The sequence below is a fragment of the Eremomyces bilateralis genome (assembly GCF_010015585.1).
Source record: "Eremomyces bilateralis CBS 781.70 unplaced genomic scaffold P152scaffold_7, whole genome shotgun sequence".
In the NCBI taxonomy this organism is placed as follows: domain Eukaryota; kingdom Fungi; phylum Ascomycota; class Dothideomycetes; order Eremomycetales; family Eremomycetaceae; genus Eremomyces; species Eremomyces bilateralis.
Genome location: NW_022985073.1, coordinates 1,209,147 through 1,222,769, shown reverse-complemented (window position 1 = coordinate 1,222,769; position 13,623 = coordinate 1,209,147). Strand labels below are relative to the sequence as shown.

The following is a 13,623-nucleotide window of genomic DNA, read 5'->3' as shown; positions in this document are numbered from 1 at the left end:
TCTGAAGTCCTGGTTCAGTGAGCCAGCCGAACCATGTCATCGAATCCATCCAGCTACCTTTCATGGACCGAATTGGTTTCCACGAGGAAAATCGGCCAAACTTCACCTATCGCAAACAACCGACATGTACCGTCTAGACTACTGGCACCACCTCCTTCCGGTTTCAAGGGAATAGTTTGGAGATTTTTCAACATCGCTGTGTGTATTTGAACTCCAAATGCCGAAAAGTAGGGAAACCTAATCGGGTGTGCCTGGTAGGAACCGGGAGGCGCCGTCCATCGTGCTGCAAGAAATGGAGGCCAGCTGCGGAATAATCAAGATTTAGAACCAAACTCTCAGCCCACGCAACATGGGAGAAGCCTCCATATTTCCCACACAAATAAATCATACGGTACCACGTACCGTTATCGACACCAATTCTTCCAATGATGTTGGGTGTTGCATGATGCGTGCGTCATGCGGTCCCGATTTCCTTTGCTTCGATCCATGGATCTTTCCCATTTCCCTCCCAATGACAGCGGTTTCGCACAAGAGCATGGAAAACCTGCTTCGCGTTAAGAATTTTGAGCCCACAAGAGATACCGAAGTCATGTTTCGATCCCCATGGGGAATCAAAGTCGAGTTATCTGGGGAATTATCCTGATAAGCCAGGTCATGATATGGGTAGGTTGACATGGAAGCAGGACTCCAGGCGAAGAGGCTCTCCCCTTCGCAATCCCCATCGCGACTCCCAATACCTCAGCTGGGAACGACTCCCCAATACCTCGCCCGCAATTGGCTCCCGCTGGTGCGCTTCGCCGCGATCCGCCGCTTCGTTGGAACTGTGGGAAATGCGGTCCACGTTTCGTGCTGAACCTCAACAAACCCCCAATGAACGCATCGTCACCTGGTATCATGTCGACATCGTGACAAGTATTCTTTTACCGCCGTTATATCCCTTGTTAATTTCCCGCCGCTCATTGGCGATCGCGCCTCCGCCAGTTCACGATGACCGGTGCACCTTGCTCACCTGCATACTAATACGGCGCGCAACGCCCAAAACCAACGAGCCGTCTCACGATCGAATCAAGCGGCGGATTTATCGCTTCTTTTTGGGTTGGAGTTTATTTTTAGTCAGCCGTCTCTCGTCGTTTGTCGCGGCAACTACCGTACCACCAAACCAACTCATCTTCAAACACTCATCGTTATACACTCCTCTACGCCATCCGGGTTACCCCAAGCCGTCATCATGGGGAAACTCTCATCGCGCTCCGACTCTGAGTCGGAGGAAATCTCTATGGAAGTGCGAGCGGAACGGCCAGTGGAAGTGCCCGTTGAAACGACACCCAAGGCCCGCGCCGGCTCGAACTCCAGCAATGAAACCCGACGCCTACAAAAGGAACAGGGCCACCGTGCCAACTCTCCCATCAACCCAAATGGAGCGGACCTCATCCGCCATGGGGTGTCATATTCTCCCATGCCGGCTTTCCACTTCTCCCGAGGCAAGAAGTGGCTCATCCTGTTCGTCCTGTTCTGGGTGCAGATCTCCATGAACTTCAACGCGAGCGTCTATCCCAACGCCGCGTCGGGAATCTCCGCGGAGTTCAACATCAGCCATGAGAAAGTCATGCTAGGCCAGATGATCTTCTTGCTGTCCTACGCGTTCGGCTGCGAGCTCTGGGCGCCGTGGTCGGAGGAGTTTGGTCGCAAAAAGGTGCTCCTGCTTAGCATGATGCTCGTCAACATCTGGGCTATAATGTGCAGTTGTGCGAAAAAGTAGGTGCATTCTGGGGACTTCACCAGCTCTGTTGCGAATGCTAACTACTCTTCCAGTATCGCTACCATCCTCGTCGGCCGTTTCCTGGGCGGCCTCTGCTCCGCTGGCGGCTCGGTCACCCTAGGCGTCGTCGCCGACATGTGGGATGTCAAGAACCACGGATACGCCGTCCTCTTCGTGGTGTTCGCATCGGTGCTCGGCTCCGTCGTCGGTCCCGTGGCCGGCGGCTACCTGGAAGAACACTGCAGCTGGCGCGCCAACTTCTACGCGCAGGCCGCCTTCGGCGTCGTCGTCCAAGCCCTACACCAGATCCTAGTGCCCGAAACGGAGCAACGCCAATGCGTGAAGGCGGAGATCCGCAAGGCGAAGAAGCTTGGCGTCGTCCCGCCCGCGGAGCCGGAGCACGAGAAGATGACCTTCAACCGCGTCTGTACGATCTGGGCGCGGCCGTTCAAGATGTTCTTCACCGAGGCCATCGTGCTCTGCCTCTCACTCCTCTCGGGTTTCTCCGACGCGCTGATCTTCACCTTCCTCGAGTCGTTCAAGCCCGTCTTCTCCCAATGGGGCTTCGGCCCTATCGGCGTCGGCCTCGCCTTCCTCCCCATCGGCGTCGGCTACCTCATCGGCTACCTCTCTTTCTTCTACCCCATCCGCCGCTACATGTTCAAAATGGACCGCCACCCGCAGTCCGCCCGCCCCGAGGACCGCCTCTGGTGGCTCCTCTACCTCGCGCCCCTCCTCGTCGTCGGCCTCTTCGGCTTCGCCTGGACCTCCGGCGGCCCCGACGAATTCCACTGGATCGTCCCCATGTTCTTCGGCTGCCTCGTCGGCATCGCGAATTTCGGCATCTACATGGCCACCATCGACTACATGGTCGCCGCGTACGGGCCCTACGCAGCGTCGGCCACCGGCGGCAACGGTTTCGCCCGCGACTTCCTCGCCGGCATCTCCGCTCTGTACGCGGGGCCGCTGTACCGCGACCTCGGCCCCAGGCGGCGGCTGCAGAAGGCGAGCACGCTGCTCGGCGGCCTGTCGATCGCGTTCGTGATTCCGGTGTATATCTTCTACTGGCTGGGCCCGGAGATTCGCGCGCGCAGCAAGTTCTCACAGAAGATCACTCGGAAGATGGAGCGGGAGGCGCAGGAGGAGCAGAGGTTGCGGCAGACAATGTCAAGGGGTGGCGGGCCGTCGGAGGCGTCGTCGTCCGAGAGTGTAAGGGAACCGAAGGTGGAGGAGGCAGCAAGGGTGATGCAGGTTCAAGCGCCGTCGCCATCGCATTCGCCGAAGTAGGGCTTGGTATGGACAAGGGTATTTGGCATGGAGTTAGGTCGGAAGCTTGGCATTTGGAATAAGGCTTCTGGTATGGAAATAAGGCGCAGGAAGCTGGAGTTCATTGCTTGGCTGCGACGTCATTCAACACATTGCAACACCATGAATATTTTGGCATCAGTCTGCGATGGGCATATCGATCGTTTTTATCCGGACCACGGTTCGCAAGTATTGGATCAGAATGGAAACACAACACAACCTTCATTTGTATGCAAGCAAATCAGATAGAAAAAAAATCCAAAACAATCGTCGTACTTTACCCGCCGCAGTCCCGCCAGATACTCCACACCACCAGTCCCCGCTCGGACACCAGGTTCCATAACGTCCCAATAACTCCGTCTGTCCCCCAATCCAAATCGTCCATTCCCACATGCCGTGTATCCAGATGCTCCATCCGCACCCGCAGCCCTCTCCCGCGCCCGAAGTTCTTCTCCCCAACCACCCCGTACGACTGGTCCCCCGGCCCTAGCAACCGCACCGCCTTCGGCGCCACCAGGAAGACCGCCTCGCTCAGACCCGACCGCTCCGTCGGATAGCACGCCTTCCGCGTCCCGACCTTCAGCCGATCCAGGACGACCGCCCGCTCCGCGCCCATCATATCCACCGTCTCAACCACGCCGTTGGCGCCGTTCAGGATCCAGAGCGGCGGGCTGTATGTCTTCCACCAGATGATCTCCCGCACCGTGACGTTCATCGGCGGGTCGACGGCGATCTGCGCGGCCGGCGGAGGAAGCGCGATGGTGGCGGCGCCGAGCTTCTGGTTAAGTTGTAGGTTGTGCGCGAGCCAGCCCTGCACGCGGACGACACCGCCCTGGTGGTATGTCCCCATGAGGGTGCCGAGGAGGGCGTTGAAGAGGACCCAGGCGAGGGTGAAGGAGCGGGCGGGGCGGCGGAGGCGGGGGACGCGGACGCAGGTGAGGAGGAGGGGGACGGCGGGGAGGAGGAAACGGGGTTCTTGGTGGGGGAAGAGGGAGAGGATGGCGATGGCGACGAGGGCGGTGGAGGCGAGGGGGAGGGGGAGGGGGGTGGTGAAGGGGCTGGGGGGCGGTTGGGTGGGGGTGAGGGGTGAGGGGGGACGGGGACCGGTAGTGGAGGGGCTGATGGGAGTGATCGGGGGGGTGGCGGAGCGGAGGCGGCGGAGATAGCGCCGGAGGGTCTTGGTGAAGGTGGAGAGGAGGGGGAGCGTGGCGGGGCCGAGAAGAAGGGGGAGATTGACGAAGATGTGGTTCGTGCGAGGATGGAGACCATGGTGGGCCAGGTTGGAGGCGTTGGAGTTGTAGCGGAGGGAGTTGAGGGGCGGGATGACAGGGGATTGTATGACCTCCCGGAGGGTGAGTTTCGCAAGATCGGTATTGCGGTAAAAGCTGGTATCGCTGATGATCGCGATAGAAGCGGTGGTAACCGTCGCGATGATAATAGTGACAAGAGAAAGAGGTCTAGAGCATGTTAGCATTGCGACGGAATGAGGAGATTTCGAGGACTCACTTTCGAAGGAAATGGGGTATCAAGCTAAGAGCTGGTAGTAAAACAAACGCCGGAAAGGTGATTCGATTAAATGTGCCCAATGTCATAAGGAAACCAAGCACGAAAGAAGCGAAAAGTCCGGTATGCTTCTACTTCTGTTAGCCATGTCTGCTTAATACCAGGGTAGATCGCTTACTTTGTCCTCGACAATTCTCCGTATCAACACCACACACCAGAGGACCACCAGTGTTTCGATCGAGTTCGAGAAGGTATGCGTCTGATAAGTCCACGTCGCATACGACGACGCAACTAGCAATAACGCCATGTGCCGCTGCCTTGGTTGTTCGACCAACTCCTGAATCGCCCAATCCTCAAGCACGAAGCTAAGCATGAACATCAGGATGCGCAGGGCCCAGTACACCACTATCGGCGCGACCTCGTCCTGTCCCACCCCTTCCCACAGGAGTCGCAGGGTGTACATCGGCAGCCCATATGCCAGCCATAGCGGAAACACGCTCCGGATCGGTGTCGACGAGGTGAACTCCCAGGTTTGGTGGACGGGGTATTTGAAAACGCGGCCTGCGGCGCGTCGAAGCTCGTTAGGGGCTGCGGTTATAGTAAACGTGTTTTAGGGGAGAACGTACCTGCGATCACCTCGGGACCTTGAAAATGCTCGTCCGGGTGAAGGTAGCTGGCGGAAAGCGCGAAGTAGAGACGGATTAGGATCAGGAAGAGGTATGTTCGGCGCCACATCGTGTCTCGTATGTCGCCGGGGGGAGAATTTTCGCATGAGCTAGCGTACCCGTTTGTCGAGTATGTCAGGCAAAAGCTCGGGAGAGGACATGTTCATTTAATGTCCGTCTTTGTTCCAAGAAAGCGGAGGCCGAACGAAGGGGATTGTGTGGAACAATGAGGCAGGGGAAGGAGACGGCAGTGAAAGGGCGCGTTGTGCAAGCAGGACAATGAACAAAAGGTCTTAGGAATGAAATGAAACAGTATTAGAAATGGTACATAGTAAAAGGGAGAGAAAATGGTAAGCAGCTGCGCAGACAGCCGGAGCCGGAGGTGTTGTTAGTAATAAGAAGAGTTGATACGGAATACGTTGGTCGTGGGTCGTTCATATGTGAATAATGTGATGGATCCAGGATCATGGAATCATCAGCAGCAGGGAAGCCTAAGTCAGCAGCAATGCACTAAATCCGCTGCTGGTTGCTGATTGGCTGAGGAATATCATATTTATCAAACAAGACTGCTAAGGTGTTAAGGCATCAACGCGTGTCCATCACCTTTAATCTGGCTGGGGTCAGGTGATCTGACAGATTCTGATTCACCGCCTTGCCGCCTCAGGCTGTCAGGCGACAATAAGTTGATGCCTCACTTATGCGATCGGGATCGCTGGGCGACTTCTGCCTGCGGCCCCAAGTCACTGAGTGCCACTCTCCAGGTGAGTGACCAACCATCCCTCCATGATCCATCCGCCATCTGGAGTCTGACCAACTTCACATCCATCAACTGTTCCGTTTCATATTTCACCCGATCCCGCATTATCACTTTACGGTTGCCTGTAACCTTGCGAACCACTCTGCCAGCCAACCTACTCTTACCCTTTAAATCCTATCCGTCTCCATCTCCCTCCCTCTTCTTGCCTCCATAACATTCTCATCCACAACGACGACAAACCCTCGGTTCTTCAGCTCTCTTAACCATCCCAAGACATAGAACATCTACTGAATCCTACATCCCTTCACTCCTTCTACCATGTCTGCGGTTCCGAAAATCCAACTGACCTCCTCCGATGGCGCCGTCATCGAAGTCGGTGAGTATCCCGTCCCCCACCCCACCTCGCCGCATGCAGTTCCGCCTCTAACCCACCCGCCATCTAGATCGCCCCGTCGCCGAACGCTCCGTTCTCATCAAGCACCTGCTTGAGGACCTGCCCGAGGAGTCCACCACCGAGGCGATCCCTGTGCCAAACGTGAGACGTCCTCCATAGAGACCCCTAACACCCGCCACCCGCACGAGCTAACTCCGTCTTCTAGGTCAACGAGGCGGTCTTGAGGAAAGTCCTCGAGTGGTGCGAGCAGCACAAGAAGGACCCTCCGCCAAGCAACGACGAGGACTCCGAGTCGCGCAAGAAGTGCACCGACATCGACGAGTGGGATCAGAAGTTCATGCAGGTGGACCAGGAGATGTTGTTCGAGATCATCCTCGTACGTCTCCCATAACTCAACCCCTCTCCCATCGCGGATTGCTAACGTCACCCAGGCGGCCAACTACCTCGATATCAAGGCGCTCCTCGACGTCGGGTGCAAGACCGTCGCGAACATGATCAAGGGGAAGACCCCCGAGGAGATTCGCAAGACGTTCAACATCCAGAATGATTTTACCCCCGAAGAAGAGGACCAGATCCGTCGGGAGAACGAGTGGGCCGAGGAGTACGTTCCCCATCCGTCCGATCTCCTTCATCCACTAACCCCCACCAGCCGCTAATCTATCTCCATTCCATACGTGCTTCCTCCTGAACGGTGGGACTCAAGTACACGAGACGGCACCCCGGTTCACCGGGGACGGAACGGATCATTTCATTGCGGGCGTTCGGACGGCTGCTCAGATATGATATCGCCATGGCCCGTGGGTTTATTAACCACACTACTTTCATTTGCGCTTTTCAAGGGATTATGAGGACATTTGCGGTTTCTAGAAAATTCGCGAGGTGAATGGATGGCTCGTGGGGATGTGGGACGGGGATTTATTGGCAGCTGAACGGGACGGGGGAGGTTCTGTAGCTACCGTAGGAATCAATGGAAGAGTGGCTATAATCCCTCATTCGTACGTTGAGAATCACGTAAGAGAGCATGTAGGCGGTTGGGATATTGTACGTCATGTTACGATGGCGACATTAATATCGCCGGTACTTAACTACGAAAGTATTATTAACAGGGAACGAAAATGCCCCTCATGCACGGCAACCGCCGCGGGTATCTTTCAGGCTCTGCTCAGACCTGACCATATCGACAGTCGTTGCACAAATTGGATATCACCAAGACCTCGCCAGGCGACCGTCTATAACCACCATCCCCTAACCCTACCGTCCTTCCGCTTCCTCCGTCGTACCAGCCTCCACATCAGCCTCCCGCTCCCCCTCCCCCTCCCCCTCCCCCCTCCCCTCTTTCCCCCTCCTCTTCCAACCCCCCCAAATCTCCCCCAACCCTCTCCTCCTTTTCCCTTCCTCCCACTCTCCCACCTCCGCGCTCCTCGTCCTCGCCAACCCACTCCACACCGACCCACCCCCGCCGCCGCCTAACATCCCCGAGATCGACCCGGCGTCACTAACCCCGCGCGACCGTGACCCGATTGAGTTAGGCGTCACGGGTGCGCTGGCGGCGGGGAGCGGGGAGCGGATGGTGTGGCGGCGGCGGAGGGGGCGCGGCGGGCCGCGGCGGAGTTCGTCGGCGACGACGGCGCTGAGGGAGGAGGAGAGGGGGGTGGAGAGGGGGGGAGGGTGGCGGAGGAGGTTGGTGAGGGAGCGGCGGGGTTTGGGACCATGGGTGGTGGAAGAAGGATGGGGATGGGATTGGGTTGGGGTGGTGGGGCCGGAGGTGGTGCCGGTGGTGGGGGTGCGGGGTAGTGGGAGGGGGTGGTGAGGTGGGATGGTGGGGAGGGAGGGGGTGGAGTGCGAGGGGGTTTCGAAAGGGGGTTTCGAGGGGGTCGTGGTGAAGAGGGATGTGAGCGGGTGGAGGAAACCGGCCCTTTTGGGCGTTTGCGAGGATTCGTGGGAGTCGTCCTGGTATGAGTTGAGAAGGGGAGAATGCGAGTCGAATGCGTGATTAGTGGGCAGTGTAGGTGTCGAGGCAATGGAAGAGACTTCGGATGGCGTGTCCAGATCGGAATGAAGCGCCATGTGCTGGGGTGTTTGTGGTCGAAGGGTTTCGGGAGATTGCTCCTCGATGGTTTCGGGTGGAGCCAAGGCCGGGGTAGTGCCGGTGACGGGTAAATGCGGCGCTCTTGATCGTGTTGGAGTTCCGAGAGACATTGGGAGTGAGGCGTGAGGATTGTGTCGGATACTGTCCCTGCGATCGTCCCGTTGCTGGATGCTCGGGCGCCTTGAGTCCCGGGCCAGGTTGATGTGTTCCTCCTCCTCTTCTTCGAATCCAAAACCATCGTCTTCCTCCCTGGGTTCGCGGGCACTCGTGATCAGCCAGACGCCCATGAACGTCAGGGCGCAACCACCAATGAACTTTCCGGACGAGTCCCCTGAAGTTCTCTCAAAATCGCGATACAACACGGCGCTTCCGATGATGACCGATAGAGTGAACATGACGAACTGCGTAGGGATGACCTGGGTTGCATCGAACCGCTGGAGCGCCCGGTTTACATAGCGGATTTGCATGACCGCAGTGAGAATCAAGACGAAGACCAGCAAATATGTCATAGGGAACGTCAGCGCTCGGAACAGGGTATAGGAAAGCAGCGATGCGACGCCCTTGGTCGAAAGAGCAGTATAGCCGCCTACGGATAACAGGTTAGCAGCGTTTTAGAGTTTGAACCTACGATAAACATACCAAATAGCCCGACAAGACCCAGATCCACGAATATAGACTTTTGCCCATACCTCGCGCTCACCCACATCAACCCAAATATCATCGCCGTCGTGATCCCAAGGTAGATCTTAAACTCCAACCGCGACATCAGATCCAACAACTCGTCCGGTCCAAGCTTCGGGTCTGTGGTGTTCGCGCTCAGGACGACGGTCACCGCGCCCGTAATGGAAATGAGGACGCCAAAAAAGTCCCTCCCTCGAAACGGCTCCTTGAGCATAAATGGCGCGATCATGCAGTTCGAGATGAGCGCCACCACGCCGAGCGGCGAGACGATCGATGCGGGCGCAAAGCCGTACGCGAGAAAGTTGCCAGCTTCGCCGATGATCATGAGGATGATGCCCGTCCACCAATATGGCGAGCGTAAATAGGATTGCGAGGCGCTGTCGTCAGAGTCGGTCTGTTCCCTTTCTATCTCGGACGAATCTCTGTCAATGCTCCTAGGCAGAAGCGTGTCTGTCTCGGTTGCCTCCTCTTCTCCATCATGACCATTAGGTGAATCATGTCCTATCGCGCTTCCATTTCGGTCCGCTTGCTCCGAGCCGATCCCATACGCGCCCACGCCATTCCGTCGATTCTCCGCTTTCCATCTCGCCTTCTTCCGCTCCTTGTACTGCCGTTCCAGCCGCGTATGCGCATACCGCTGCGTGTTCAGCGCGAATGATATCAGGATATTGCCCACAATGGCGGTGATGATGCCGATGAAGGAGGACCATTGTTCGCTGCGGTGGTGCGGATCGATTTCTTCGCTGGCGGCTGCGGCGTACCGGGCGAGGGTGAGAGGAGTTATGGAGACAGCTGGAACGGCATTTGGTGCAGCTGATATATACATGGCCGCCCAATGACCGCCGCGTTATTGATGTCGCATAGGGTTGGGGATAAGGCTCTTAAACAATTGTGTGACGTCGGCGTTCCCGGGCTTGGATGGGACCCGAGGGACGCGTTCGAACGCCGGACAATAAAAGCAAGCGACTTGCTAACGAAAGCAGCGCTAGACAATCAATGAATGTACACCGAAGGGGATAAAGAGATCGTGAATGTCAAATTTTGCGATTGTTTATTCCAACTTTGTAGGATCAGTCTATGGACTGTGGTTATGTAATTACATTCCCTTTGCAACTTGAACGGAAATGACGGGGAAGGCGCCAGTAACAGCGAGGAACCGCGGACTGCACCGCCACAATATGATGTCGCTATAGTGCATCCGAACCGACCCGGGGAAATGCAATGCAGAGTATTGGGTTGCAGATGCTCGCGAGAGACATTCGAGTTAGATATTCCAGTGCATGGAATATGATTTCATCAAATTAAATGGTACAAAGCACGCTTGCAATCTTCACTCTCCAAGGCGTCTCCCGCCACCTCTTCTCTGCCATGCCGAGCCAAAGCCTCCGAATCCGCTACCTGACCCAGAACCCGGCTGGTTCTGTGCAGCAGTTACTCGTCCCGGGTAGGCCATACCGAAGCTCCTAGCCTGCGGGCTTCCTCCACCAAACCACCTGCTCACAAAACCCGGGGTCTTGATGATATTGGTGCCTCCGCCGAAGGCAGGCCAAATCTTCGTCAAGAAGTTGTAGAGATGAGCGGCAACCAGACCGGTGATCTCAACATACATCATGTAAGGGCCGACCACGATGTAGGTAAGGAAGAGCATCGCATATGGCATGAACTTGGCCGGCATGTTAATGAAGATCACGTTGACTTGTCGGTCCGGGTTATCCTGCGCAAAGGTGTAGGCCAACGCCAAAATGAGGGCTATACGAGGTCAGAGTCGTCTATAAATGATAGCGGATGTACCAACCTGGAAGGAACATCTCGGCCCCCAGTATAGTGTAGGCCAGTCCCTTAATTCAGTTAGCAACCAGAATTCAATCAATAATATAATGACGCGAAGACCACAAGGCTCGATTTCAAATAACATTTCAAACAGCTAAGAATGTAGGGCGCCTACCGGCTAACCAAGCCTTTGAGGCAGCGGCAGCAAGATAGGCGCCCACCATTCCTCCGCCAAGCTCGATTGTTTAGTATTGCGAATGATTGATCGAACATTGACGAAGGGTCAATCTCCCTGGGTACCAGGAACCGTGACAGCCACTAGAGGCCGTACGGGCAGAAATGTGAGGTTTGGTGAACTATAAGGGGGAAGGATATGAGAGTGCGAGGACCAAATTGTAAAGGAACAAATGCAAGACCTACAATTATCACCGTGCAAAGGAAAATGAGGAAAATGAAGAAATCCCCAGGATTCGGGAATCGTGACGATTCGCGCTCGAGGCCGCTCGCATATTGATACACTAATCCGGTCAGAAATCTTCGACCAACATCGAGCGGGAAACTCACGCATATACGGCTCAAATAAAAGTGCGAGGCCACCTCTGGTTAGAAAGCATGATGTGACCACCCTCCAGAGCTCCGGCGGCAATTTACCGAACACCAACGGCGGGAAGAAGACCAAACTGCCGGGGTCGAGAAACAGAAACCCGGTATGGGACAAGGTCGACATCACAAACGAGAAGGCTGTGATGGTTCTGGGATCAGCTATCAGATTTGATGCTGCAAACAATCCAGGTTGTGGGTCAGGTACCTTGACACCGGGGGAGCGGCCCAAAACACGTCCATTTTGAATTCTGCCGATGGAGGCTTTGGGGTCCTTGGAGCTTAGAGGTCTATCTTCCACAAGAAATTCGTGATGTTACTGGTGATGTTGAGGAAGAAAGACACGTTGCGGTCAAGGTGGAAGAGGACGGGAGGATCGTGGCAGTGAGGATGGCATGAGCAGGATAAGGCAGCAAGGCTCTGAGGCAACTAAGTAGGCAAACAGTCAAGTCGTGCTTTGGTATCAGATCAGATCATGTCGACCACGAGCAAGAGATATAGAACGTGGACTGGGACGGACTTCTCGTGTCTGAACCAAACAACTCCATGTCGTATCCAAGGAGACGAATCATTATATTATCTATCCTCTCTACGTCCTACATGTCCCTCGCTTCCCACCCCCGGCGTCCCTCGACTCTCATAGTCCGCCTCGTTCTCCCTCCACTTCCGACTATCGCTCTGTAGCCGGCGGTAATGTCTCATTCGGATCTTATGGTCATGCATGTAGCTCTCCCCTTTGAGGATCCCACCGAGCGTCATCGCGGACATCTGGAGATAGCTGTGCCATGGCTGTTATTAGGACCAATACAGGACAGGACCGGCAGGGGGTAGAGATGGTTCTTGCTCGTTGCCGACTAGACAATATGCTTAGGGAGTGAGGGTAAAGGGAGACATCCTTACATTTTGAATTGGATGGTCAATCCACGATATATCGGACTGTAGAAGTATGCCGCTCCCCCTAACATTGCTGCACCTACGCCCCACTGAGAGGGAGGTTTCGTCAGCAGCCTTCGATGACAGCACGGATAGTGATTCCTCAAATAAACAGAAACACGCGACCTTACAATACAGAGACTCAAAAAACAATGTCGAAGTAGGAAATTCTAATATGAAGTACAATTGTTGCGGAAACGTACCTTTGCCGCACCGATTGCGCCAGCTTTGGCAGCTTGCCATGCCGCACGATCCAGTTCCTCATCTTGGAGTCTTCCACCCGGAGGCATAGTGAGGAAGTGTCGCCTTCCTTAGGACGGAGAGACAAGACGAACGTCTACGGTTTGGTGCAATAAACCGGCATTGGATACGGGATCAGGAGAGAGATAAATAATTGAAGCTTTCTCGGACGGAAAGGGCTGATTCTACTCCACAGATAATCTGGGGACCCTTGTTCGGGGCATGATTGCTTGACCTGCCTCGAATGCATTGTTATGTATCTGCAATTATCACATCATTCCTGCTGTGACTCCGGAAGTTGGATCCACAACAGGTCGAGCGAGCAATAACCAATGACAATCAATCCTCGCCATAGATGATTGCATGATAGACTCGAGGAGCACAACCTACGGAGACAAGGCCATCGATTTACAGAGGATAACAACCCAGGGGCCAGGATTGATACAATAGTCGTAGCACCATTTAGACACCCTATGACGTACCCTCTAGGAGCGATATTATCAACTTATAGACGTTTATCTCTTCATAGAATGAATATAGACAACCCAAACTAGCTACATCATGAAATTACGCCGTCGCAAAAAACCCTACACCACCCTACGAGCCCATCCCTACCCCTCCACAAACCCCCGCGCCCGCCGGTCACGTCTGGCCGACCGCGCGAAGTCCAGGCTCTCCGTCGGCATCGCCGCGACCTCTCCAATAGCGATACTTTTCGCGAATGTGGGGTTCCGCCGGCTACCGGATACTGGATCTTAAAAGCGAAGAGTTCCAAGTGTACGAACCGGGCTAGACCCGGGACCAAAAGAGGTCGGTCATGGAAGCCCTTGGGTGAGCGGGTTAGGGAGATTGTGGAGTGGCCTGGCAGCCGTTATGACCGGCGAATCGCTTCGTATACGGAGATTGTGAGGGTTTGGAAGCTGGATT

General features: G+C 55.5%; 6 protein-coding genes across 6 annotated transcripts; 2 read left to right on the top strand and 4 right to left on the bottom strand.

Annotated features, from left to right (window-relative positions):
• Window positions 1–1,276: 1,276 nt before the first annotated feature.
• Window positions 1,277–3,046, top strand: P152DRAFT_395518 (MFS general substrate transporter; the record flags this gene model as incomplete). The annotated part of the gene is made up of 2 exons (XM_033676307.1): window positions 1,277–1,755; window positions 1,813–3,046. 2 exons carry the CDS (start codon window positions 1,277–1,279, stop codon window positions 3,044–3,046), a joined length of 1,713 nt encoding a protein of 570 aa, XP_033535168.1.
• A 147-nt stretch (window positions 3,047–3,193) lies between these two features.
• Window positions 3,194–5,424, bottom strand: P152DRAFT_323477 (uncharacterized protein). The gene is made up of 4 exons (XM_033675221.1): window positions 5,194–5,424; window positions 4,746–5,128; window positions 4,571–4,698; window positions 3,194–4,521 (listed from the first exon to the last, which is right to left on the bottom strand). Exons 1-4 carry the CDS (start codon window positions 5,300–5,302, stop codon window positions 3,342–3,344), a joined length of 1,800 nt encoding a protein of 599 aa, XP_033535167.1. The 5' UTR covers window positions 5,303–5,424; the 3' UTR covers window positions 3,194–3,341.
• Window positions 5,425–6,201: 777 nt separating this feature from the next.
• On the top strand, window positions 6,202–7,161 carry P152DRAFT_323447 (E3 ubiquitin ligase complex SCF subunit sconC, variant). The gene is made up of 5 exons (XM_033675220.1): window positions 6,202–6,365; window positions 6,433–6,524; window positions 6,589–6,759; window positions 6,815–6,984; window positions 7,033–7,161. Exons 1-5 carry the CDS (start codon window positions 6,308–6,310, stop codon window positions 7,037–7,039), a joined length of 498 nt encoding a protein of 165 aa, XP_033535166.1. The 5' UTR covers window positions 6,202–6,307; the 3' UTR covers window positions 7,040–7,161.
• A 268-nt stretch (window positions 7,162–7,429) lies between these two features.
• Window positions 7,430–9,979, bottom strand: P152DRAFT_466089 (DUF803-domain-containing protein; the record flags this gene model as incomplete). The annotated part of the gene is made up of 3 exons (XM_033680675.1): window positions 7,430–7,468; window positions 7,884–9,058; window positions 9,112–9,979. The coding sequence occupies 3 exons, from the start codon at window positions 9,977–9,979 to the stop codon at window positions 7,430–7,432; spliced, it is 2,082 nt and encodes a 693-aa protein (XP_033535165.1).
• A 504-nt stretch (window positions 9,980–10,483) lies between these two features.
• Window positions 10,484–11,766, bottom strand: P152DRAFT_466088 (DER1-domain-containing protein; the record flags this gene model as incomplete). Its single annotated transcript, XM_033680674.1, has 5 exons — window positions 10,484–10,902; window positions 10,949–10,991; window positions 11,344–11,441; window positions 11,488–11,675; window positions 11,732–11,766. The coding sequence occupies 5 exons, from the start codon at window positions 11,764–11,766 to the stop codon at window positions 10,484–10,486; spliced, it is 783 nt and encodes a 260-aa protein (XP_033535164.1).
• A 333-nt stretch (window positions 11,767–12,099) lies between these two features.
• Window positions 12,100–12,762, bottom strand: P152DRAFT_434735 (uncharacterized protein; the record flags this gene model as incomplete). Its single annotated transcript, XM_033677496.1, has 3 exons — window positions 12,660–12,762; window positions 12,424–12,506; window positions 12,100–12,301 (listed from the first exon to the last, which is right to left on the bottom strand). Exons 1-3 carry the CDS (start codon window positions 12,744–12,746, stop codon window positions 12,100–12,102), a joined length of 372 nt encoding a protein of 123 aa, XP_033535163.1. The 5' UTR covers window positions 12,747–12,762.
• Window positions 12,763–13,623: the final 861 nt, after the last annotated feature.

What these genes read in the sequence shown, in the direction of transcription:
- P152DRAFT_323477 (XM_033675221.1), bottom strand. Translation starts at nt 5,302, where the DNA reads ATGTGGCGCCGAACATACCTCTTCCTGATCCTAATCCGTCTCTACTTC. An exon ending in GGAGAATTGTCGAGGACAAA is followed by an intron (nt 4,699 to 4,745) that starts GTAAGCGATCTA and finishes TAACAGAAGTAG; the next exon opens with AAGCATACCGGACTTTTCGC. An exon ending in ATACCCCATTTCCTTCGAAA is followed by an intron (nt 4,522 to 4,570) that starts GTGAGTCCTCGA and finishes AACATGCTCTAG; the next exon opens with ACCTCTTTCTCTTGTCACTA.
- P152DRAFT_323447 (XM_033675220.1), top strand. Translation starts at nt 6,308, where the DNA reads ATGTCTGCGGTTCCGAAAATCCAACTGACCTCCTCCGATGGCGCCGTC. An exon ending in TGGCGCCGTCATCGAAGTCG is followed by an intron (nt 6,366 to 6,432) that starts GTGAGTATCCCG and finishes CCCGCCATCTAG; the next exon opens with ATCGCCCCGTCGCCGAACGC. An exon ending in AGGCGATCCCTGTGCCAAAC is followed by an intron (nt 6,525 to 6,588) that starts GTGAGACGTCCT and finishes TCCGTCTTCTAG; the next exon opens with GTCAACGAGGCGGTCTTGAG.